A 27,391-nucleotide genomic window follows, 5' to 3' on the forward strand; every position below is an offset into this window, starting at 1 on the left:
GGAGTGTACAGACGGCACAGCGAGAGAGAAATTTAGGGTGGCTTTATTGGCGCGGCTCTTAAGCCCTGGCTTCGATGGATGCGCGTTTCTATAGTCTTCGTCTAATTGTGTCGGAGAGGTCGGCGACCCGTAGCGCGGACCCCGCGTGCACGAATCAGATTAGATCGTAAGCACCTGCATCGGGGGATGTGTGCGGTGTGCGCCGTCCGAGATTGCGGAAAATTCAAGCGGTGCGAGGTCGCGGATCGAGCTTGTTACGTATGTATGCATAATCCTCCCGCTCGGTCCCGCTTTTAACCCGTAGCCATTCAACCACGACTCGCAGTATCGATCATTTTCTTTCCCCTTTCCAAGCTCGCCCGCCAGCAAACGCCTATTATTCTCGAGAGCATCTCGTACCATTTAAGCGATCGACTTCCGGATGATCTCGTTACTTTGCTTCACAAGTTCCTCGTGATAATCGAACGGATCATGTCGGAGAGAAGGCACGTTTCTGGGAATACGGATAAATGGACTGCATGGGATTGGAGATGAATATGTGAGAAACTGGAATTTCCCAGAAAATTTTCGATAAAATCATCTTTTAACTGATGGATGGTGCGACATGTGCTTGAAAATATATCTTCGCCCGAAAGTTTCCAAGAAAAGCAGCAAGATGACTCGTTGCGAGAAGATTAAATCGCAAGTGCAACGGGACAAAAGTTTTTTCTCGTAGCGTCAGCAAACTCGTTAACGAGTTAGCTGATTCCCAGTCAAATTTCTTGATTTCTTGGCTCGAAACTTTCGACGTGAACCAAACGAAGACAAACACGGAAATGTTCCTGCGTTTCCATAATATTCAATCTGTTACACTTGCATTCCCACGAAAAAGAAGAGAATCTTATTCTCACTAGGATACGGCTTCTTCTTCCCGCAGTTCTCAGAGTCTCATTTCCGGGAGAGCTGTACGTAACACTTGCAGCATAAGGAGATTACGGTTTTGTAGTTGGCGGAATGTATATGTAATGTGCGACTGTGTAAAAAAGTTGAGTATTTCGAGAGAGACGTTTAACACGAGGAAAAGTAAAACTAAATCGCGTCATTATACGACATATTTATGTGAAATAGATAGATGAGATTATTTTCTATTTAATATTTCAAGATTAAACATGTTTCAAAAATATGTATGGCTCGTAACTCAATCGTTCCTTTTAATATCTCTCTCACGATGTTTACGTAAAAATGTAGTATTACAAGGAAACAATTTCAGTCGTGTATGCAGAATCTTAAAGATACTACAGATCTTTTCACGGGATTTACGAGATAATTTTAAATACACGTCCAACTTCCAAGACGGCAAATCGTGATTTCTCCCTGCCTATCGATCTCGTTTCAATCGCGATAAAACGTTCGGTCGTTCAAACGGACGATCGCCGTAAACCACGTAACACAAAGTACCTGCTGTCGACGCAGAGCCGTTTAGCTAAGCCGACATTAAACAGGTAACGAATAGCGCCACGTCATCGCGAAATATATGCAGGTTGCAATAAAGTGTTCGCGAAAGGCTTTAACCACTGTGGACAACTCGAATGTGAAGTGGAAGCAAGCACGTAAAGGGACGGTGGGGTGGTCGCGAACAAGTTCCCTTTTACTCCTGAAACATGTTGTTGTTTAAGCGGAAATGGTATTTTAATGAAAACAGATCCCGCTAAAATTACCCCAAAATATCTGCGTTATATTCGTAATGCAGCGAACAAGAAAAAGTAGCAGGTGTACATAAATTATAACGCGCAGTGCAGCGTGAACCGGTTTTCGTTGCTCAACCGCGTTTTCAGTATGACATGATCCGCGACCCATTTTCCGCGAAGAGAAGAAAAATCACGCAGAGTCCAATTCGGAGCATAAAAAAAGATAGGGTCTCCGGGCAGGCCGACGAATACGGAAGTACGAGTAGAGCTGAAAACTCTCGTAATTTTTTACACTCCGCCGAGTTCTACTCGTTGACAAACCGCTGCATTTCCGGTACACCCGCGCGCGCGAAACGTTGGCATGAAATACGTGAATTATCAGAGAGTGAGTTATGTTTTTTATTTTTATTTCACTGCTTTAATATCAGTTTTGCATTGTACGTAATATCCTTCTTTTTGTGTCGTATAAATTAGTGTGTGTGTGTGTGTGTGTGTGTATATTAACGACAAACAGCGTAAGAGAGATAACGTGATTTAAAAGCGCTTGTATAAAAAAAGCCTTTACGCGTATCAAGATATACAGTCGTAACATAAAGATGCAAAAAATATATATTCTTCTGTTCAGCAACGCGTTAAGCTTTAACAATTTTTGATACTTGTTTCTCGCAATATACTGCAACGAGTAACGAGTAAATCGTATTACGAAGACATTAGTTGACACAAACGTTCACAATTGGAGATTACTAAAAATAATAAAAATTAAAATTTTACACAAGTTATCAAGCATTGCTGGTTTTATCGAGAGTTTTTTATGTCCTTAGTACATACTTTTACAACATTGTTTCTATCTACGCAAGAAAGCTGTTTGAAAAATGGGGAACCGTATTCCGTGGAAAGAAATAGGCCGAGTTTCTGATTCGTGGATGGAAAAACGGCTGTGAAATAACGTGTCGCTTCGGTTCTCACACTCGACGGGAGAAACTATGAAGCTACATAGCGACTTTTACGAAATTGCGTCTCTTCGATCGTGATTTATCCATTTGATTTACCCATAAAATCGAAATGTTTCTTTGGAGCGCGCGGCAGAAAACAAGAAGTTGTTTATCAATTCAAACATTTTCTTAAATGATGTTGTTGGAATTCAAATGCTGAATTGATATGCTGTGCAATACACATATTCACACGTGATGCCTCTCTAAAGTTTGCCTACTCTGAACATTAAATTTTAATTACTGTCCTCTTTCATATTTCTCGCGTATGTTACGTACATTTTCCACGTCGGTCGGTACTTATTAAGGAGTATTTTCTTTTGCTCTTGGGTTTTATCATACATCTAAAGAATCCGTCTTCATTCTAAAAAAAGTGTCTTCCTCAACTTAAAAGGAAAAAGAAAAGACGTTAAGAAAACATAATCTAACAGGGGCGTAAGTTGAAACCCGATGGCTAAGAATATAATGTTTTTCACCCTCGTTCAAAAAGAGGACAATGTATTACTCTAGTGGAAATAACGAGACACTCCGTGTGCGATGGTCGATAATTTCTCGCGCCGTCTCTCGTTTGTCTTTATACAATTATCTCGCCAACTGTAATAATAACTCTCCGAGGACCAAGCACTGTACACTGAGCTTGCACATTCGGTGCAAAAGAAAGAAAAGTTGGCAGTCCGGCTCTTTCTCTAGCTCTACGAGGATAAACTCGCGCTATTAACCGTTAAGCCATTAACCGTAGCGCATTACATCACGAGGAGACGGCGTAAAGGAGGAACGGACGCTTCCTTCACACCTGTCGTGTCCCGTGCGACACGTTTTATTGTCCCTCTTGTTGCGTTACATTCACACTTGCAGCCCTTCTAGTGACAGAAAGCTTTCCTAGCGCGCAAGCACATTAACGCTTTCCTACGCGCAACAACACATCGAGCTTGCGGTACTTGGCTTTTACTATCGCATAACGCACACTTACATCCAACAATGATAAACATACATATTCGTGTGGGAGAGTGTCAACGGATCGTGGCCGAATACGCGTGTGGGTAAACTGCGTGTCTACGGGGTGGTCCGAAACTCTCGCGCGCCACAGGAGTCTTGAGAGACGAAAAAAAAAAATAAAAGAGGAAAAAAATACGCGGATATGTAAAATCCGAAACTTTCTAATGAACGCGCGCCGGTGATTCTCTCACTTCTGACGAGTTTTCTCGTATCGAGTTTTGGTACCGTTTAAATGCATGCGGAACAATTCGCTCAGGCAGTATCGGAACAGCCTGTATAGCCGCGTTGACCGAGTGTCTTGTGCATGTGCGTGATCTCGTGTATTTTGCGAGATATATACGTGCGGACGTGTGTGCGTGTACGAGTATGCGTGTGCAACGTTTGGCTGCAACCGCGATGCGACGCATCCCCTTTTTAATCCTTTCGTCGCGTCGCAATTCTCCACGGGCAAGTATAGGCGGAAGTTATTATGCGACGCAGCTCTCTTACCGACTTTCAGATTAAACTTTATGTATAATTCTTCCCCGAGCGAACGTTGTGGCATTTTTTCTTGCGTAAAGTTGATAGCGATAAAGAAGAAGTGCGTATGTACACAAGGTACTTTGAAATTAAATCCGCGCGAACCCAGCTGCGATATCCTTTGACAAATTTAAAGCTGATCTTTTCTTAATAAAGATTAAAAGTTTCCGTTGATGAGAATTTTCTAAAAATTGTACGCCATCTCACCGTCTGGAAAAATCGGAAGACGCGAGAAAAGAAAAGGAAGGCAACGTAAAGTACCTAATCAAACTTGTTAGAGAAGTGCAATTTCGTGATGTATTATACGCACTCATGCTCGTATACGTTTACTCTCACTTATCTCGCACAAAGTCGAACTACTCCTGATTGCATCGTGAACATCGTGGAAATGCACTTTTGACGTGACGCGTAACGCATGTGTGTGTATTTGTATGCTGTGCGAGTACGTATATATGCGGATACATGTCACGTATGCGTGTGCGAGATAAAAGCGGAACGTACAAAGGCGCTGACGCCACTATGGAAAGTCGAGCCCCCATGGAAAAGGTATAAAATTCGTGCGCACCACTCGGAAAGAATAACGGCACCATTCACCGTATCAATATACATACATACACATAATGTATATATATATATATATATATATTGCGACTTGATTTTCCGATGACTCTCTCTCTCTCTCTCTCTCTCTCCCTCCCTCTCTTTCTCCCTCTCTTTCTCTCGGTTCTTTCACATTCTCCATAGCACAAAGTTAGTTATATGATCAGATCAAGCGGAATCCTTTCGAGAGACGTAAGGTCCACGCAGACATTTCTTGCAGGATTATTTCTTGCAATAATCTTTTTAGATGTTCTTCGACATACGGAGAAACGATGGCCGGAAACGTTCGCAATGGTTTAGATTCCTCGAGAAAAGAACTTCGAAAAACGTTTCACGTGATTACAGCGATATAAGAATCTCCCCTTCTTGCCTCCCTGCCTAGACCGTCCCTTAAATCTCAGCGTTACTTGAAACGCTTCTCTCTGACAAGTGCACAAAAAGATCAATTCCCAGAAATGGTGAAACTGTGCGAATGAACATTCCACATGATTATAACGATCACAGTCATGCTGTTAAATGACGTTGGATGTCTCGCCGAGCGGCCCTAATGCATTGACAGGATTTCACGCCGGGTGTATCTGCGATCGACGTATCTGCAATCCTGATGGCGTATAAGGTCGATGGTGGTCGACGGCGCGTCGCGTCGTCTCACCATCGCTCGATGGTGGCGTGTCGCTCTCGTTCCAGCAAATATCGGGCCGTGCTCTGACCCGGTCACGTTGACACGAACCACTCAACAAGTCAACGACTCGCCACCATTGCCGCCGCTGCTAAGTTAAAGCCGCGAAAGCACTATACTTTCCCCTAAGGGCCCCTTAAAGGGGATGTGCCCTTTCGGTGCTCGCATATGCGCGCGCGCCCCGGAACTCCCCGTTTTCTCGACGGATATCCCGCGGCCCTTCGCGCTCGTAAAAGCCTATTTCGACGGAACGACTTTCGACGACGGGACAAGTTGGTGTGATCAATCACTGCTGTTTCATTTCGGGCTCGAGCGCACAGGCTATAAAAATTCTCATAAAAGTATCGGACGGAAAAACGTGCGAAATAACATCACGATCGCTGTTTCCGAGTCTTTAATCGAGGAATTAATGAGGAGCACCGCGCATCGCGGAGTTTGTCCTTTCATCTTAAAGCGGATAACGGCAAAACGATTTCGCGCGTTTCAGCTTGAAACCTCACCAAACCGAAATAATTTCAATCTTCCCGAAAGTAATGCCTCTCTCTCTTCACTGATATTTGAATCGCAGCCTATAAAAATAGCTCCATTATCTCGTACGGGATTGCATTTATTTCTGATCCGCACGATGCCGCTCGCTTCAATTAAAGTAGGAAGCAGAGAAGTGAGCAGAGGCTGAACGCGAGGGACTCGGACTTTGCAAGAATCCAGGAAATTGAATTATTATTGTCTGTCCGTTCTGAAAATCGTGTGCGTCCGATTCGCGTGGCTGATTCGACAATAACTCGAGTTAGGAGTTGCACGTTTGCATGGACATCGATGTTGTAGACCGGATAAATATCGAAGTCGCGTCGCAAACTATTCGCTCGCAAAATGCGGGGATTTTTTTCTTCTTTTATTCCATATTAAACACACCAAATCAATGTATACTCGCACGCAGTCTGACATCAAGTTGCGATTATTATTGAGATCTCTTCAGCGCCTCGATCCACTGTTCGATCCGACGCATTACATTATTAATGACATTACAGGATGAACGTCCGAATTATTCGAACGTTGGTCTCAAAGTGGTGCGATGACCCCGCGCGACCATTTTATTAATGCAACGTGCAATTTGTCCGATACTACGCCGTCAGTTAATTACTCAAGTTTCTAACGAATTGGATGCAATGCCACGTTTCAAAGTTCAGACATTCAGATGGAAAAAGTCAAGTTTTACATCCGGAAAAGAACCACGGAATGCGGTTTCTGTAGGAAACTGAGGGTTGAAAACGCCGCGAATTGAGGTAAATCATTGACGATTTATCAGAGCGTCATATCGATCACTGAAGCGTTCCGATATCCTTTCCACGACTTGAACTTTATATCATGTACTATCTAATAATCGCGCGAGTGAGACAGAACCGATACGGCTGGCGTAGATACGCGCGCAGGAACGAGCGTAGAACAGCTCTCTTACGTACGTGCACCGGAATATCGATCCATCTTTTATTGCCGCAATGAAGCACGCCGGCAGGAGGCAAGCCAGCGAGACGAAACGCTAAAAGTCGCACTATCACGTCGCGCGATCCCGAAATCGCCCAGCGCGATAGAGCGTAAATAGAGTATTTCTCGAGTTGATCCGAACAGAGGTACTTAAAGACTTTAAAATAATGTTAATTCCGAAAAAGAACCGAGAATCGAAATCAATATGAGGATTTGCGATCACTTGCACGGCTTTATCCAGGTTTTCGACACAATAGCGCCAGTTTGGCGAAATATAGCGGTTTCAATTGATGCGAGCCTCGCGTAATCCGACTGACGGGACTAACGAGTGATGAGTTGCCGCTGCAAAAAGCGCGGAAACTGCGACGGAAAGTTTTAACGATGTACCGTGGAGAGTGCGCAAACTTACGGACGAGGCTCACTGAAGGAGGACGCGGGTATGCGTTAAATAACGCGTATCTCGGATGCATTCAGTCAATCTTGTACAACGCGACTAAAAGCAAAGTACTTAAAAAATGCTTCACAGCAGATCATGGCAGAAGATACGTATTTCTTGCGCAATCGAATGAGTGAGAGAAGTCGCGTTGGTCGAAGCATTGTGCGAGAGCTCGCGCGAAGAATGCAGCATTTTCTCCGTTGACAAGCTGCAAATGGAACGTCGTCTACTCGAGTCAGTTAAAAGTACCGAGTCCACTCTGCTGCTAAGTGGCTTTTAATATTACATCGCGGCAAATTGCTTCTAAGGGAGAGATATTTCACGTCAAGCCGTATTTCTTCAGCGGGCACGCAAATATTTTAATCGCCCGGGAGAAATTCGAAAAAGCGACGCGCCGCGCGAGTCTTTTTCTCCCCCGAGTATCGATCGCGTCTCGATCGTCCTACTTTTGCCGCGCGCGCGGTCGCCGACTCGCTCGGTCTAGACGAGTAAATTGCGTTGTCGACGCGCGTTTAATTGCGCGCACGCCGGATCAGCGTTGGTCAAATTCACAAGCCGAATTGACGTGATGCGATTGATGAAATAACAAATGGTCCGTTTGGAAGCTCACGAGATAATGGAACGTCAGACTAAATGGCAGCTATCTGAGAAATCTCTCTAAACTATTCTTTTTCTTTTTCATCGAAAATGTCATAAACTCCTCGTTTCGCGAGACGTTCGTTTCAATTACTCAGTTCCTTCGCGAGAATATAGATATATCTCTTGACTTGTTTTCGTGGACCCAACAGAAATTGCTGCATGTAGAAGAGAAACAGAGTGTCCCCGTGGTGGTACACCCGGGTGCATGTGGCTAATAATGTTTCTCGTTTCGTGTATCATGATGTTTCGAATCTTGTCGCGAGATTTTATACCTTTCCCACGTGTGTCGAGTAGTGACGCCCTGTATCTTGTCAAAAAGAAACAAGCTGGAGGAAGGAACAAACAATCCAGAATCCACGGTCGGCGTATTGATCACGAGTGATCGTGAGGGTAACGATCTGCGAATCCGTGCTAGATGAATCCGCTGCTAAATGAATACCAAAGCGAAGGCGATTGACCGGAAGCGGATGTCCTCTCTCTGGCGTGGCTCGAGGCATCCTTTGGACCTTTGATGTTTCGCTCTTTCGGCTCGCTTGTCGAAACGAGGATCGAGGAGACTGTATGCGTATCTATCTTTCACATCGCGTAACGAAGGTGCAAAGTCTCGTCCATGTAGAAAATATCTTCAACGAAAATAAAAAGATTACAATTTGCTTTTTCTCATGATTCAATTAAGGTAAAGTCAATTCTTACGCAATGACGCAAACACAAAGTCGCGCGTGACACGAAGGATGTCGCAGCGTCTCGTTGGAAAGACGACGGTTACTTGAACGTGATTACTCGTGACTACCCGTGTCTCTTTCCGATTGCGAGATTAATGCGCGGTGCAACGGGATACGCCCGCTTAACAAACGTTGACGCTGCGATTCCGTCCGACTTGTAACGGTAAATCTCTCGAATCACCGCCCGTACGTGCACTCCATTACGGTCTGACATCGTGGACACCGGATAAGCTCGTCGATCCTCGCCTAGACAGCAAACACGAGCCGCACTGACGGATGCGTTTTGTGTAGCGCTTGCGAGACCGCCGGTTTTTCTCGGACACACCGTAGAACGATATGAAAACGGGTCGACCGCGCGCGTCGTATCACGACGGAATGTTGGCCAATATAATAACACTGCAGTCCACACCACGTAACAATATCCAAATATACGTACGTATGTATATGCGCACGTATATAGGGTGTCCCAGATGCCCCGTATCCCCCTGTATCTGCGAAATTTGCGATCGGTTCGGGGCAGATGTCTCGGAGAGCCTCTCATTGTCAAAGTGCCGTTTGAGTCAATGTATATCATATGAGTTTTTTCTCGAACAATTTCAGAGATTTTCTTGGAATTAAATGTATCAAGAAAATAGAATTCAATCGGATTTTTTCTGAGAGAAGATCGATTGCAGAACCGGTAAAAAGATCCGCGCTAAGGGGGAAACGCGAGGGATCCGACGCACCCTGTATATACATGCGTAGAGATTGATGAATATAAATATATATGTATATATATATATATCACGTAACGTCCAAGACTAGCGCATCGCAGGAACGATTACGGGTGTCAAGGAGGCATTCTTTGATAAAGAAAAAAAAACACAAAAAGTGGAAAACGAGCTAAAGGATAACGTTAGAGTTAGACCGATGATGAGCAAAGTATTCTCGAGACTAAATGCTTGGAGACTGCGGTTCTCGTGCTCTCGTTGCGTTGTTGTAGTGCGGCACCTTAAAGCCGTCATAGGTCCAGGAGCCTAACTTCAAAACACAGGTCTGTACGTCGTACGGAAAGAACTCAACGTCGATGGAGCAGGAGGATTTATATACGGCTGGCGGTTGCCACACGACCAATCCCGAATAGTAGACCGTGGCCTTGGTCATCAGCGTCACCTCGTAGTTCCCATCGGCGCTGGAATCACCGAAGAAACGAGCCGGGCGTGATCACGATTGGCTCGGAGAGAGGGTCTCCGGATGCTGCCGCCTTTTCTCCCTTTCGCCCTTATTATCGCGCTCCTCTTCCGTCTCCCTCGATATCCGGTTTCTCGCGTCTATCGACGAGACGTGTGCTCGGTTATCACGATATACTCTTCGCTGCTTTGCGAAACGTTTTGCGTTTTTTCCCCCGGTTGACTGGAGAAGATTCCAAGATAGAGAGACCGATGCTTGACTGCTTCGCCGAGTCGATAACCGCGGAAATGTCTACAGATTTGTGCTCTTTTTCGCTCGAGAGAGACACTGTGACAAGCAAGCTGCAATTTTGTTAAAATAACATAATAGAACCGTGAATCGTGAGCGAGATCGGAAGGATCGTGATACTCCGTTCTCTCGAATGAATACTCGGACGGATACTCAATGTCTGGCTCTCGTCTACTCGATGACCGTCCGCGTTACCTCGGGCTATGTGGCAGCATCCGTCTTCCGGCGTGATTTCCGGCATTTCTCCCTCTCGGTCATCGGAGACCCACGCGACGAGCCGATCGTCTGATCTAGTTTAACGTTTAGGATCTAAGTGATCGCTGATCGTCCCGGAGACGCATCCCGTACGGAACAGCGTCGGATCCGCGTCTCGGACGTTCGGCTAGATCTTGTAGTTGGTTGGAGTTTTTCAGGGGGCAAAGGAATTGGATAGGAGGAGAGGATCACGACTTAACGGCTACCATGCAAATTTACCTTGAAGCCGTCATAGGTCCACGAACCAAACTTGAGGACGCAGGTCTGCTCGTCGAATGGGAAGTACTCCACGTCGATCTCGCAGGACGACTTATATATGGCCGGCGGCTTCCACTCGACCAATCCTTGATGGTAGATCGTGGCCTTCGTGGCCAAGGTCACCTCGAAGTTGCCGTCCGCGCTGCGAGCGAGCACATTAGTGGTTCTGGGCGCTGCGGCGGTCGAGCTTACTTTGTACTTCCGATTCGATACCAAGCCGTCTTTTTTTATTGTTTCTTTCTTTCTTTTTAATTTATTTCTCTGTATGAATATGTGTTGTGTGTATGTGTGGGTGTGAGTGTGAGTGTGAGTGTAAGCGTGCGTGTGTGTTTTAATATGATTGCGGTGTCCTAAGTAGGCAGACCTTACGTATTTTTGCATATAGGTAGCCAATCTGATAATTTCTCTGGAAGCGTTTGATAGGCGATCGGGGAATTACATAAATTTGCATGAACGAAAGTGATCATCTCGAGAATCGAGACAATTAATGTTATTATAAAACAGGAATCATCCAACTTTGTTAGATCGCGCGCAAACTCGAATCAGGCTCTTATTTCGATCTAAACCTGAATCACAGGAATATATCGATAATTATAATTGTATTAATTTTCCAATTGACAATAATAATACTATGCATCTAACGATTCGCTGCTTTTCTTTTATTAATGACTTTATTATCTGTGAATGATAAATTCATTTTTCAAATTCCATTAAATTCTGTTCCCTCCATAAACGCGAACGACGATGAATCAATCTTTTCACGTTGCTCAACTTTTAAGTGATCCTAAAGACAATCTTGATTGCATTGCCCGGCGCCTGTATCGACAAGGTATTTCTCGGTCCCGAGTGTGTCACCTAAGCTTTCGCTCGTACAAGCCTTCGGGGAAACGTGAACTGCATTAACGATCCAGCCGAGGGACCTGTCTTGGCGAACGTTTACCACGTCAATTTACCCGTCGTGCACTCGATGGAACTTTGTTGAATATTTGACACAAACAAACAGGATGCATGTGTATTCGACTAAAGCGCATAAATACACGAACCGCTTTGCGGTCACGCGAGTCCGAGTTGGTTCAATCTTTCGTGTGGATACGCGCAATCACTTGATGTTAAACGAACTGCACTCGTACGACACGCACAATTACATCACGAAGCGGATCGAAAAGCTCGCCCGAGGCGACATGCGATTTCCATGGGCAACGATAAACCAATGTTCGCTTGCTGATTTCAATTATCGTTTCGGATACAGATGAATTGATTGATCCTCATGGTAGATGAGTAAATGTCAGAATTTGTTATAATGTTGTTAGATTTGTGAAATTTAAATGTAGTCTATACGAAAAGTCGATTTGTCATCGTAATCACCTTACACGGATCAATTTGTTTCAAGAGAAAAATGCATCTGTGCTCCGTGCGGGAGAACACGTTTCTCGCATCTTCGCATTTTTCAGACGGAGTATCACGGATCGGTATGCAAATGTACAGATGTTACCCCTCTGGCTTGTACGTGTCCCGAATTTCGATCGGCGAGGATAACCGGACTGCTTTATTTGACACCCGGTCCCGAATGACGACGTAGGGAGACCGAAGGGCAGGTTCGCTCGTAAAGATCGCGCGAAGAGTCTTAATCGAGGCAACCCATCTTCTGCACGGTTGTGCTACGTTATCAGGGATGAGCATCGATTCTCGCGTGAGTCTTTGCGTGAGCGGTGAGATCCAATCGTTAGGCCATGATCCAACGAGGATACGTCGTTTCGCGGGATATCGGAGTATGATACGGCTTTTGTGCTATGCGAACCCCTCGCTTATCGAAATCAATTTACACCCTGATGGAGATTCGCGGAGTTATCGATACGTTCGACCACGGCTGCCTGAGAGATGTGGCAAAGGATGATGGCATCGTTACATTTGATCGTCGAGTATCGCACGCGGATTCGTCACGATAAATACAATGTTACGGTACGTGCAAACCTTATTACATTCATGTAAAATGTGCAGTTGCATCTTTCGTCTTTTCTATTTTCTATTTTTCGTTTTTAATTTCTATCTGTTAAAAATCATTAAATCAATCACGAGTAAAGCAATCTATACCCATTTACAACGCTCGTTTCACGATTGAGAAAATGAATTTTAATTCTTGTTAACTTGCGGGTGGAATGTCGCTGCAGATTTCCCATTTTGGGTTTACATAACGCTATCCCCGTAATTTGCATACGCTCGTCTCTATGCCTCGTCTCTATGCCTCGTCTATCTCCAGGTACAAACGTGAAATCGCAATTTCCTGCAGCGAGAATTTCCAATGATGACCAACGATGAACGTTCACGTGGGGCATGGAGTGTGTGTCGCAATGAAAGCCCTTTTGGACGTGAGCTCGCGCATCTCGACGCGAAAATAGCACTTCTCGCATTACCTATCTGCCACGAGATGATATGATACTACACAAGCGTGTGATATATTATATATCGAGTGTTCCAGATTCTTCTTCCTTTTAACAGCGGATGCTTGAGATTGAGGTAAATGGAATGGAAAATAATCGCTTTAGCAAGAGGGGCGAATAGCCATTAAATTTATATTTTTGATGAATTAAGCTTTCGGAGTGTACATGGATAATGGAATCTTAACTTGGGAACAATAACATGGTGCTCTTTTTTCAGTTAAAATTAGATATAAATTTAATAAAAATAACAAATTTCCCTTATGTAAGAAATGTAATTGTAATAAAAATTAAAATTTCACTTGAAGTTGTAGTTAATACTACAAATAATAAAATCGTCAAAAATAAACTGCCATTAAATTTCTGCTAAAAGAAATTCTGTTTTCTTTCTGTATGTTCATAGTTTAAAAGATGTTAATGTTGTGATTATTGCGGATGATCAAAGCTGCTGAATGGACAAATTATTCATCCCCGTTCTGGCGTTAGGGATGCTTATGGGCTTGCTGGCGGCATGGAAATTGTTCAGCTTAAAAAGCTCCCGCAGCATGTCAATGCATCGCCGTCATTTTTCCAATGCATCGGATACGCGCTGAAAAAACTCGCGCATCGAATACAGGAAATAATCGACAAATCGGAACGAGAAAGAGAGAGATATAGTGTAAGGGAGAGAGAGCGAGACAGGAAGCAAGAGAGGGACGAAGGGAGAATATGGGTGTGTGTCGAGGGCAAAATGAAAAATCGCTTGTACCGTAGCAGTCTGTCGAGGTCTCCATTATCAGGAAAGGTGCAGGCACCGATATTTCATGGAATTAACCCAGTAGTGGTCCCAGATACAACGGTGCACCGACACCGCTGAAAAATAGTCTCTCTCTTACCGTTTCCGCCGGAAAGCGGCCTCGACATACGACCGAGAGAATTCTATCAAGAACAACCAAACGGAATTCCGCTGTTATGTAATGATCCTAGATAAGCTCAAAGAGATTAATCGCGAACTTCCCACGCCTCTGTGTAATCGTAGAAAATCTGTTTTTTCTCCACTTCTTCTCTTTCCATTTTCCATTTATCCGGTTTATCCTCGATAGAATCAACGAAAGTTGGATATCGTTGCATTCAGGGTAAATGAAGAATAGAAGATTCTCTCTCACCACCGTAACTATAACATTGATATGATCGCGTGATGTGGTATCGCTCTACTTGCGAGGATGATCGGTCGATTCGGAGAGGAAGTTACGTTAGAATGATAACCAGGACCAAATCCCGCACCCTACAATATTTATCATCCCTCGTTCTTCCCGATACATCGACTAGCGGTTTCCGAGCAGCGTAGTCCAGTTCTCTCCGAATACTTTATTCGCTCGATCCGTCCTGCTTCGGGAGACCGCTGAGATTTTCCGCAAACCGTGAGAAGAGAGGTGTGCGCGCGCGCGTGCAACCGACCGTCATCATAAATCATCTCTCTCAATAGAGAAGCTCCGCGTTTCTCGTCCTCTCGACGTGGTCGCGGCAATTTATTTGCCGGATATACCGTTGTCCTATAACAGTTCGGCGCCGTGATAGGATTAACCGCTCCGTCCGTCCGGCGGTTCGAACGTGGACGGCAATCGGAGTCCCAGATCGACTCCCTGTGCACGGAGATCAAAAGGAAACTATTGTTAGCACAAGAAGCACGCCGGCCGACTCGTATCCCAGGTATGCCCAGTTTTCGTCACCTGAACTTCAATTTCACTTAACTTTTAACCCTCTCAAGTCCACTACTCGCATCCCTCCAGCCATATCCTTCTACCTCCGTAACCCAAACCACCGATTACCTTCCAACATCCATCGGGATTGCTCCTGATTGGCACTGTGTCCTTGATATCGTCTTCCGCGCGGGCGATGGTGAATATCTGCTCGCCTTCGTTTCACATTTTTACGGCGATTACGTAATACGAGTAAATTTCGTGCTCTCTTCAGTGTTGAGTTTATACGAGCTAATTGTAAAGTTGTAAAATTGTAAAACGAGATTGCCGAAACTTTTTGCAAAATCAAATTTCACCTCTTTGTGGACTGCAACGAAAATTATTGTCTCAACCTATTTCATATTCTTCAGATTTTTTCACAGTGCCCATCTTGCAGAATTACATTAATACCAATATTGCAATAATGTAGTACCGTCAGAGAAATTTAACGGGAAATTGGCCGTTGTGCAGCATTATTACAACTGAATGGGATTCATTAATCTTGATCTATTAGACTGAAAATCCTAATGTCACTAATGTGAACATCGTCATATACCTAATAAAATGAATTGCTTCTCCACTCCAATCACAATATACGAATGTAAAACTTGATAATTTTTTCTCTCCTTTCGTGCTGCACTTTTCGTAGGTCAATGAAACCTTTCTCTGTCTTTCTCAAACGTGTGCAACGTTCAATTCATCTCAATGATCGCGTTTTCTTCCACGACTTTGATATCGATCTACCAGGCTAGCGACATAAGACGGACTTTGAATCACGTCTTTCGTCAGGATGTACAACGATCAGCCGGGTGCTTCAATGTACGGAGAACTCGATTTGCTAGAAACACGTCGCGGGACGAACCGCCCGCGCCGCCGTGTCTCGATCGGGCGTGAGATTGCTGGTACACCAAGGTTACTCCCCGGGGAAATACTCGTGTCGTTATCTGGAAATTCGAGATTGGAAGTTTCGTTCACTGGCTGCGTAAAAGTGTCGCTCGTCAACCGCGCGAGATGAAGACCGCCGGTTCATTGCGCGATCTTGAGACCGGGCGGCCGCGTTTCTACTGAATAGAAGAACGTGACTGTGTGTCTATGTGTGTGGACTACATCGCGAAAAGCAAACGCACTTTGAAATCGAGGCATTAATAATGTTCAAGTTCAAGAGAAGCTAAACACCGCATTCAGCGACCGAAATGTAAATTTGTCGACGTACTAAGGTTAGAAAATGACTCTGCTATCTGTGCACGTAAATCGGAAAGTGAGCAGTTTTTTAATGAGCACGCTGCTTGAAATGTGTGATTTTTAATTTGTCGAGTTGCATCCAGCGCGTATTACACCACCACACGGTGATTTATGCAGCAAACAAATTCAAGTGCAGCTACATTCTCTGCGTACTTTTATAAGACCTTGCGTTTCGGAAGTTTTAGTTTCTCTGTTGTCCTTTTTTCAAGCCTTTTACTTCATACGTTTTGATTTATTTCAAACTTTTATACTTTTAACACATTACATTTTAATATACAACGCACATCGTTTGAATGACATAGATTAATGCATTCGTGCATAGTTAAAAACATTCAATTTCTCATAGCAAGTCGACAACAATGTTACTTTATTCGCAGAGAGAACAAGTACGAGAAAAATAAGAAATAAGATATAGAGAAAGACAGAAGAAGAAAGAGCGTATGTGTATCTGTATGTGTATGAATGTATGCGTGTATAGCACACATAGGGCAAATATAAAGAGGTTGGCTAAATTACATTGTAATTAAGAATTCTTGTAATCGGAATCGGTAGCCAGTGAATGGAACGAGAAGCAAGGATAGTGGAGGAAGGAAAATACGAACAGAGAAATTCAATTATGTTCCGGTAATATCGCCGCAGAACCGGAAGTTTAATCGGGATTGCATCTCCGTCCTCACAAAAATTCGTCTTTTTTCAACTTCCCGAGTTTAAGTAGGCAATTAACCAGCCATGTCGGGCTCGACCCGTGCCATGCGAAAAATTACTCTCCATTTTCCAGTCGTATGTTAGCTACGTACATGGCGAGTTCCTTTCACTTGAAAGTATATTTTAGTTTTAGCGTAAAATGTTTCATTTACAATATTAGTTGTATATTACTGTTTATACTATACTTTATATAAAGTCGAATAAGAGAGTTTAAGTTAGTACCACTGAAAATTTGATGGAGTCTTTCAACAGACTCAAAAGACATTTAGAAAACCATGCAGACATGTCTGAATTCACATACATACACACATTTACACAAAGATATATTTGAATATCCAAAACGATATTACAATGGTCAGTAGCGTAGATAGCACAGCTTTTAAAAAATATTGCAAACGTGCATATATAGAGAATGTATCATACCGTAGAGCAACGAAATTACACTACTCTGTTAGATACATTTATTAAATATTTCTTAAACAGTTCATTCGCATCATCATTTATTGTGATAAATGAATTTTTGTGATAAATCTTTCGGAATAATTTAATCTTGCTGGATAAAGAAAATCGAATTAAGAATAGTCTATAAAAGATCATAGGATTTCGTCTCGTACGAACTTTATATACCGCCAGTTATCTCGCGTGTTACCCAAGAAAACCAGTGCTAAATGTTACGTGCGAGAGAAATGAATCGTCGCGGCGGTCCCATTTATCTTGTCGCCGTTGAGCGATGCTTCGTGTGCCTCTAGCTGAGAGAAACTTTGGGAGGATCCCGGAAGAAGTAGCGAACCGCCTTCAGTTTTAGTTCCACCGTCCACGATGCAGCCATCGATTTTTCCGACGAGCCACGTGTATAAGTATGGTGAATACGGCGTGTTCCTACCATTTATTCATAAATTCGCCACTCGACAATAAATGTAAATACGACGCTTACTTCAGAACACTGGAAGATTTTATTATATGTATTCTATAAAGATTAATTTCAGAGAATACAAATTAGAAAAACATTGAAAAGAAAGAGTAATACTTTATCGCGAATAAATTTGGAGTTTAACGTACTACCAGAAGAAACCTATGCGAAAGATTCAAGTCAGACGAGAATATGTGGAGAATTATATGACGAATGTTCGCGCACGAGTGCGACAAACTCCCGAAAAGGGAAACCTGCTGAAACGTGCAAAATCCGCCGCTTAGGTTTCAAGCCGGAGAAATCAGGCCGGACGTAAGGTAGAACGGAGAGTGGCTGAGGGTGAAGGAAAAAAAATGAAGAAAAGAAAAGACAAGAGGAGCTCTTTGGGTATCTCGTTACCTCGAGTTGGCTTCCGTTTCAGCCGAGGTTATGCATCGAAGGATCGCTCGAAGAGCTAAAGTAGGTGGACGAAAACGGGGGAAAAAAGGAAGAGGAAATGCACGAAAGGGCGGTTGATTTAGCGTAGGTCGCACTCGGAATTTCACAAAGGATCGATACGTCGCAGCGTCGTATGTCGTATCTCCGAGCTCGCTTATGCGGTCATTCCAGGTGTGCACTGTTCACGTAGAAATTGCGGAATTTACTCTGAAACGGGCTGCGAATGCTGGCTCAGTACTGGTAGTAGTAGTAACCGCATCATGGATGGACAATGCTGCGCCAGTAGTTCATTACCGCTTAACAATCGAATTTACGATCTCCCTTTCTAAAAGCAAACTGCAATCCCGACGCAGTTGCTGTGTGTCAATGATGCTTCTTGTTATACAATACATGTCACTCCAATATACGCCGTATGTATAGTGAAAAATATTTAAAATGTATAGTATCTGTAGCATTGCCTAATATTATAGTAACATCCAACTTAAAGAGAATGTACATGCACTGAGAAAAAAATGTAATTGATCCAACGAAATGTCTTGTCACGGGGTGCCAACAAAATATATACTTATTTCAACAAGTTATATATTGAATCAAATATATAATTGTTGGATTATAATTCTCATGTGTGTAATCCAAGAACTACATATTTGTTTCAATATATAACTTGTCGAAATAAGTATATATTTTGTTGGCACCCCGTGACAAGACATTTCGTTGGATCAATTACATTTTTTTCTCAGTGTGTTCCTACTATCGAGTCTGTAGAGTCGGAGTGATTTGCGTTGAATATTGCCCAACTTTGCCCGGTGGATTTACCTTCGAAATACTGAGCCAACTACATGAGAATTGCCGCGCCAATACCGGTTCATATTTGCTTGTGAGAGTTGCGCACCTAACAGCGTTCACCATGGAATGGTGTTACACTCCTGCGGTCAAAGTTAACTGGCACAATGCTGACAGGCCACTACTGGCATGACTGCAAAGATTAGGTATTTGCTCAGTATGCTGATAAATGTCTATACCTTTGAACGAAGGCACGTTAGAGGAATTGTACGCGTTGGTTGAGGTCTACGCCCGCGGATCTTGATGCATTAATTTTATCTACGTCGTATATGTCTTGTTTGAAATATTCTCAAAAATTTTGATTTCTTACATAGTCCCCAAGTGGACTATATAGATTAGATTGTGAATGCGGAACCCCTGCGGAAGATAAAACAGAGATAAATACATGCGATTGTAATCGAATTGCGTTTAATTATGCCCTACGATTCAGCGAAAAAATTTCATTTCCCTGGGAGCGTTCTTGCTCCCGGGAGTGTCCGCGCTTAATCCAAAATTACGATTATCCCTGAATCCTTGTCGCTTCCGCCATTTCGAACGTCCAATCGGAATTAATCCGCGCGAATTCATATTCAAGAAATTTATCTCGATAATTACGGCATCTTAGCAATCGTCAATTTCTTGGTGGCCGAGAATAAAAGTGACCAAAGATTCGAAAAATCGATATGTGCATGAGATATATCACGAATAGTTTGCTCGCTATCAGCAGCAAATATTGCTTTAATATCACCAAAGATTGCTTTAATACAACAGAAATTTCTTGGAAAAACATTTCAGTTAAGTATTAAAGTATCGCGAGAAAAGGTCAACTCGACACAAATATTTGCTGAAGAAAAGCCAACTCAAGATTCGTCGAGCAAATTGCAACTGTTCCTTTTGATATACATCCAGTGTATTCAACGTTTTTATGAACCTTACGATAAGATTCGTTCTTTTAAGAGTGCTGCTATGTACGAGGAAGAGGGTTCACGAGCGTTGAAAGTCAATGCGCGAGCTTTCAGAGAATATTTCTTTCTCTTTCTTTCTGTTGTCTCTTGCTTCGAACAGAAGGGAAGGACATTGACGAGGGTAGAATCTCCGGGAATCTCCGAGAGAAGAAGCATGTGTGTAGCTATAAGAACAATATCGAAATACAATATTCACGATACTCAACTCTTTTAGCGCATGACATTTTCAACGAAATAATAACCGTTATTGAATTCTCTTTTTCTTCTTTTTTAAATCTTTTTTTTATACATATATATCCTCTTTTCACAGAACGCTCACTCTTAATAAACACATGTCAACAATGAATAACTGAAAATATCCTGCTATATGAGAAGAGAGTAAAGATTGATGGACGGTAACGAAGCAAGGTTTGAACAAAGCGAGAACTTCACAAATCACATCGTCGATTATTTCCTTCGGTTCCAACTACTGTTCCCCGGGGTGCTATAAATTTCCACCAGGCGCAAGCTCGACTAGGCGCGCCGATATAAAATTTGTCAAAAAAGATCGTCGTTGCTCGGAACGTCTCTTCTACGAAACTAGGTAATAGTCGCTCTTGATTTACAACGAGAACGATAAGACAACCGCGTTAAGGTAATTATGCTTCACTTTCAGCGCGCCCCCATTATCCCAACGAACGTACAATTAAATAAGGATTTGCGTTTATCTGCGCACGACGAAAGGATCAAACGCGTGTGTATTCAACTTCATACAAAAATTGAACCGTAATTTATTTAAAAGATAACGAGCAGGATACGAGATTGTCTTTTCGTATCGTGTATGTCGCTCAGGTGTAATCCATCGTTAATAATAACGGAAATGATGGAACGCGTTGGCGCGATAGCAAATTGCCGTGTGTGATCGTGTCCATTTTACGATTGAAATACTATTCATCGGCGCGCTCTTTCTCCATGGATTATACTATAAATGGACTGTATATCCGTAATGGAAACCAATATTGCCCCATAGCAATAATGCTTCATAGAGACGGTTGCTGCGCGATGCAATTATCGACCACTCGACGAACGTGTCAGAAACGTAATGAAGGGGATCAATGGATTTTCAATTGCCAGTATGGCACGGACTCGCGCCAGAACTTCGAAATAACGCTGTCGCGCTATATAATTAACCGACATTATTTTCCGAAGTGCGAATTATAACGTATATTTCTGCCTCTCTTTCCCTTTTCCCCGCGTCCGCATGCACGCTAATGAGATTCAGAGAATTAACAATCGATTTACGCCGAGAAGTAACATCAATGTCACATTATACCCCTGCGATGACAAATCAGATCGAAAAGACTGCCTACGTTGATAAATTTTCCCGTATACATGGAGAATGCGACGTTTAATAATTGTATACGTACGATTTTGTTAATCTCGAAAGATTATTTTTCTTTCTTGGGAATGAGCGCGTTTATTATGCGCTTTATTGAAATTTTTAATTGCGGCAATCTTGTACACAGGATCTTAGATGACAGAATGGAGTAAACATGCTAATGGATTTCCATTATTCATGATATTTAATTAGCGAGAGAAAGAAAACCTCATAATGATGTAAACTATAATCATGCCATCTGTGGGCAAAACCTGTCTATCTTATAAATACAGGACTAGCTGCTAATGGCTTACTTATAGTCGACTTTTCGCTTAATGAAAAAGACCTAAATGCAATAAATTAAATTAAATTGCGGTAAAAACTCGTCATATTTTCTTCCAAATTATTAAAAGCTTTTCTTGGTTTTCGTTCCTAAAACCGCGATTGTCCGTCTGAAAAAAACATTTCTTTTGAGACAGTTTGCGCATGCAAATACTTTTTGTCTTATGTGACAAGTACACAGTGTTTCAGGTACTAAACCTATTAATCAAGTATCCTCAAGTAGTAAAATATCGGATGCTCGGTAACCTTTTCAATGAAATAAAACTAATTGAACATAAAATTTGTCACAAACCAAGCTTTGAAAGTGCAGATATTTACAGATACACAATTTACGGAGATACTTGATGTTCGTAATCCATGCGCGGACAAGCATGACAGGAATTCAGTCGCGGTCTTATGAAGAGACGGCACCCAACTTTTCTACACATAAAACTCGCGAGCTTCAGTCAGACTACCCCCGGCACACCCCTAGGTTCATCCCCAAGCACACTCGGATTTAGATTCATGAGGTCCCCGCAGACCTCGTGGACAGCTTCAACTTGACCGGGCTACCGGCGGACTTACTCCCGGTGAACGCGTAGAATGGAAGAGCACCCTGCGGAAAAGACCGCTCGTAAAGAATACAAGCAGGGTAGTCTCTCTTACCACGGGTGGTCGATATCCCAGAGCTCGAAACATCAACCATCCTTTCGAGCGAGCACGCTTTGAGGCGGACGGGATATTATTTTAGCCGTACACACACGCGTACACTACAAATGTCTTGTTTCAAAAGTTTTGAAATGTCTTTCCTTCATTTCCACTATTTCAAAGAAATAAATTACTGATATATAAGATTATTTATATTCATTATGTTTATGTTAAAGTGTATCGATATTGGCGTTGCATTGCACGAATCTTTTTTTACATCCAGTTGATTACGTCCATTTAATACATTTGATACTTGGTCGTATCCCAACGTGCTATATATACATATACGTAATAAATTTGTTAGTTGGTAATAAATTTTTCATTCAAACGTTTACATACAAGAAAATCTTGGGAAATGTCGAGTGAAAGTTCACACTATTGCCTCACAATGAAATTCGAAAGGAAGTGTCGGGAAGAAAGGAATGCAAGGTGGGTATAAAATGTCCGCACTTTAAAAAGATTGTACGTGTATGTATGCAGCATTCACATGAGTGCAATAAAACTCTGGATAAGTGGTTTTATCCATATCTCTTTGAAAAATATTCTGCATGATATGCAGAAGGAAAGAAACGGAGGAAATGACATGATCAAACTTTGATATATTTTTCCAAATTTCAAATTTGGCAGAAAATTATCTTCGTTCCTCGACAATCAAAATGTTGAAATTTATTTTTGTGTCATCTATAGGCTTTTCACATTGAAAAAAGTAATTTAATTTACTTTTATATAATATTAAAACCATAAAACCATAAAAATAAACCTTTCTCTACGTTTACGATGTTTCCGAATAATTGTAAAATACCATTTTATGATTCTTTTAAGAGTTTCACGAAATCATCTTTCCGTTGATATATGTTTAGAAATCCTCACGCAACGCAATAAGTAATAGTGTAGAATTATATACTTGTTTGAAAAAACTTTTCAATTAAATACCGCGGCAAAGCTCGGAAAATGTAAAATATTGGTCAGTTACAATAAGTTTCAAAGTGAAACGATTTGTGCATGAACATGTTTCACTGAAAGCAATGAAACATTACCGACCTGTCAATAACGTGTTAATTGTGCGAGTTCACGTAAAAATAATTTTTTTCGCCTCGACAATTACCGGATCACATTAAATCAGGAAATAGAATAATCTATATTTAAATTTTTTGAGACACAATGAAAATTGTATATTCGTATTTCACATTGCATTAATAAAAAGAAGAACAGAACATGTACAATGAGTGTGTATATATTTAATTCATTCATCTATTTTTATTAATTTTTATCGTTTTGCATATTGTTATTAAGTGAGACTTAACGTATGTGAAAAATTCAAATTCATTTGTGCAATTATATATTTTCCTAATTAAAAATCTGAGATCTTGTGATGTAATGGGAGCTTATGAGTGATTTTTATCTGAATGATGCGTGTGAGAAGCTCCAGCGATACAATGTCGTGTTATTACTTGAAGTGCACGGGATCACGGAAGTGCACCGGCCTGATTTGCAATACGGACGACCGCGAGGGTCGCGCGGCTTAATTAAAACGTCATCTGTCAACCCTTTCCGTGGAACCACCCTTTAACCACCCAAAGTTGGGGAGACTATGTATCTCAGCTAGAGTTTACGCTGTCCGTTGTCCGCATTTCGAAAGTCGAGATTCAAAGTAAATGCAGGATGAATTAATAACTATTATCTTCTAAAGTATATTTGAAACACGAAAGATAAAGAAACATATTTCAGATTAAAGTTGCTTCATTCGTGTTACAACTTTGAGAAACCTCGCAAATATATCTGTCAGATGCGTTAAATTGAGTATCCTCGTACTCTCTCACGACCGTGTGTTGTATATCGCATTTTCGCCACGCTCTGCGACACGATTTAATCCATTTACGTCTCTCGATGCATCTATCGTACTCGGATTCGCTGAAACTTAGGCGAACGACGCTTGAATTAACGACAGCAGATCGAGTTAAAGTTAAGGATCCTGAGGAGTTCTCACGGGATATATCGGTGGTTTTCTTCGAGGAAACCGGCAACTTCTCTCGAAATAAAACGAACCTCGTCGATGTTGCTTTCGGCCAAGCCACTGTTTCCGTCCTCGAGAGGAAAGAAAAAACGTCGATGCCGGAGGCTGTTAATTAAGCGGTGCTTCTGTTCTCTTTCACCATCTCCTGTCCCTCTATTTGTCGACCAATCGGCAAGTGTGCAAGACAAGGGATAGTAAGACAAATAAATAACACAAAAGCAGAACGAACGTGAAACGTACATTGCACGCGGAAAGCTCTATGATTAAAATCAAAATCCCTCACGTTTCCTGCCGAATATTTCTGCCGCCCGGAATTTGTTATTGGAATCAAGAAAATTTAATTGTTTCTTGACCAGTCGGTTTAATGTGCTGTAATATCAATTACTACGGTGCGCTTGGAATTCAAAAAGAAAATGCAATAATAAGAAATGTTTATAAAAGCTTATTTCTCTTACATTCTTCATGTCATCTCCAAAAAACAAAGAATTACAAATCGAGGCGCAACGGCCATTACCACAGATATTATGAGTGTTTTGAAGCTTGACACCCAGTGTAAACTCCGTTGAATTATCCGAGGGTGCGGTGCTTACGTATGCAGCTGAGGGTGCGTAGGCATGTTATCTCGCATTTCGTGCTACGTGCGTCTGGCACCACCAGTGCCTACCGCAGCATCCCGTTGCTGCAGATCCTCGGTACGTCCACGCGGTTAGAGCGAGCTCCAACCTTCCTTTCACACATCTCTGGATGTAATAACGCTATTCCAGACCCATAGCAAGTCCCGTGTGATCATGCTGACGGGGATTCGTGTCACCTAATTCATGCCTCGTCGAGGCCACGATCCATCATCCGGGTCGCGAGTGCCACGAAATAGCTACAGATATCATATCTTCATAACTCATCTATTCATAAACGTCCTATCTTGAGTCAAATTTTAATCATTCTTTTGGTCTCCGATTAAATGCTAAATATGATTGCGATTAGTAGGCAGGAAGTCTCAATCTCTCTGGAGCTAGCTGTGCAAAACAATTCTCTTGGTCGCGTAAATCGATATTTCATTAGTGACATTCGTTATCATTTAACGGCGCGCAATAACTTCACACGATACGACGCGTCGCACGCAACGAGAACTCTAATTCCACACTGTACGTAGTTTACAATCTTTTTCAATGGAATCAGACCATCGATTCCGCAATTTTATCTGTAAATTCGTTGCTTGAATGGGAACAGGATACACACGAACGAGTGCAATGCGACTGTATAGTTGAACGTGCATGTCTCGATTGCCGCAAAATAATGCGCCACGTTTATGGCTCGCCTGAAATGATGTTCCCGCGTAACCGTAAACTTTTATTAACGCTACGTAATAGTATTTCATACTCGATGCCGAGAACGCGAGAATTCCGTTCATAACTCTTCGCCTTAAAATTGAGTAAACAATCGCTATGATTTTACGATTCGTCTTTTACAACAAGATTGATCGCGCCGCGTTGATTATGAATTATGATACATTCAAAAATGAAATATCGGAAACGCGCGTGGTTTGGGTTTTTATAAAAAAGACCGAACAGAGACGTAAAATAGACTAACAGAGATTAAAAGACCAGATTTAATGGACGGAAAACTGTGACTGATAAGTACACAAATACAATGGTATCAATTGTACTGTAATATTTAAGTTAATTACGTGCTTTCGATTAGACGAACGCGAGATTTACGCGATATATAAATTTGGCAAGATACGATTGCAGGATTGCAATGTTTTTGGAGATGAAAGCCCGAAGATTCCCGGCATCGCATTTCGGCCATCTCTTTGTCGACGGAGTTTACGGTAGGTTCAATGAGAATATTCGGACGCGGTGAATGGAAAGCTCTCTAGAGCGAATGCAAATATGTGCGAAACTCAACTTTATTTCGCGACGAGGTTCAATGTAGCTTTTACGAGACTACGAGACTCTCGCAAAATTCAAATAACGAATAAATTAAATTAACCTTTCAATAAATTCAGCCGCGCTGTATGTATCCTTAAATATATGATAAAGCATTTATTTAACAATTCTTTATTTTCGAAAGTGGCATTTTGTGCGAGAATCGAAAAGTCAAAATGAAAATTCACCGAAAATTCAAATCTTGAGCAATGCGTATATTTCTGAAAAAGAGAATATTTCATTTCATTAATAGATGCAAAATACTCGTTCTATGATTAATAAATTTTTTCGTTCAACAGTGCTGCTGATCTCAGCGCTTAGAGACTTTTCCAACGAGAAATAATTTTCCGGCGCCTCACGACACTTGTACGATCGCTTTTATACCGAATTCTCGATGTATCTACACGTTTCAATTTTCGGAAACGTTTCTCGTCGAGAACGTGGGCAGAGGAGATAGCGCAAGACTCGGTGCTTAAATTTCAGCGTGCAAAAATTTCAATCTCTTCGGCCGGTATACGACCGATACCTTATCCAGATTACTCGTAAACCATCGTCGCCTGAAAAATCCACGCGGAAAGGCGCATTGGTTCTGGAAGATCGAGTTCATTTTTTAAGTCGATAATTCCAATCCGGAACTCCGCTTTCGATAAATCACGGTCGCGGCGAGTCGAGCGGTTGTTGCGAGATGGCAATGTTTCATACATGGTGGAATATCTTTTCGGTTGTCCCGCTTTCTCTCTTTGCAAGTAGTAAGGCACCCATGAGCTAAACTAAATAAACTGAGAAGAAATAAATGATTGACGAAGACTGAGAGGATTACTTGAAAAATTCAAGAAGAAAAAGCATTCTTTCGATTGTTATCGATAAAGAATATTATTCGTTGACTTTGCCATTATCGCTGAGGGAAAAAAATATTTTTTCTGCCAACTCACCAGTGGCACAAATATTTTTAGACCATTAACGGTCGAAAAGCATCTTCATACGCCTCTCTTTAAGAATGCTTTCGTTAGTAGGTTGCGATAAAGACTCTCACTATTATTTAGGTTTCGAGAGAATATCAATTGTTTCATATTTGTTATGTTGATAAATGTTTTGTTCTTTCTCAATCTTCCGAAATATTAAAAGATATGT

The 27,391-nt window shown here is 42.1% G+C and overlaps 1 protein-coding gene across 9 annotated transcripts in view; it reads right to left on the minus strand.

Annotated features, from left to right (window-relative positions):
- Positions 1-27,391, minus strand: part of LOC105283195 (acetylcholine receptor subunit alpha-like) — a 127,177-nt gene that overhangs the window by 45,519 nt on the left and 54,267 nt on the right. For 6 of the 9 annotated variants that reach the window (XM_011345804.3, XM_011345796.3, XM_011345811.3 and 3 more), the window contains exon 5: positions 10,662-10,842. The exons of 1 other annotated variant lie outside the window; for it this stretch is intronic. In XM_011345804.3, coding sequence (XP_011344106.1) covers positions 10,662-10,842 — 181 coding nt within the window. Of the gene's footprint in view, positions 1-9,719; positions 9,901-10,661; positions 10,843-27,391 lie in introns of all 9 variants that reach the window. 2 more of the 9 variants (XM_011345816.3, XM_026968749.1) reach the window with 1 other exon arrangement.

This window comes from Ooceraea biroi, chromosome 4, assembly GCF_003672135.1.
Source record: "Ooceraea biroi isolate clonal line C1 chromosome 4, Obir_v5.4, whole genome shotgun sequence".
In the NCBI taxonomy this organism is placed as follows: Eukaryota; Metazoa; Arthropoda; class Insecta; order Hymenoptera; family Formicidae; genus Ooceraea; species Ooceraea biroi.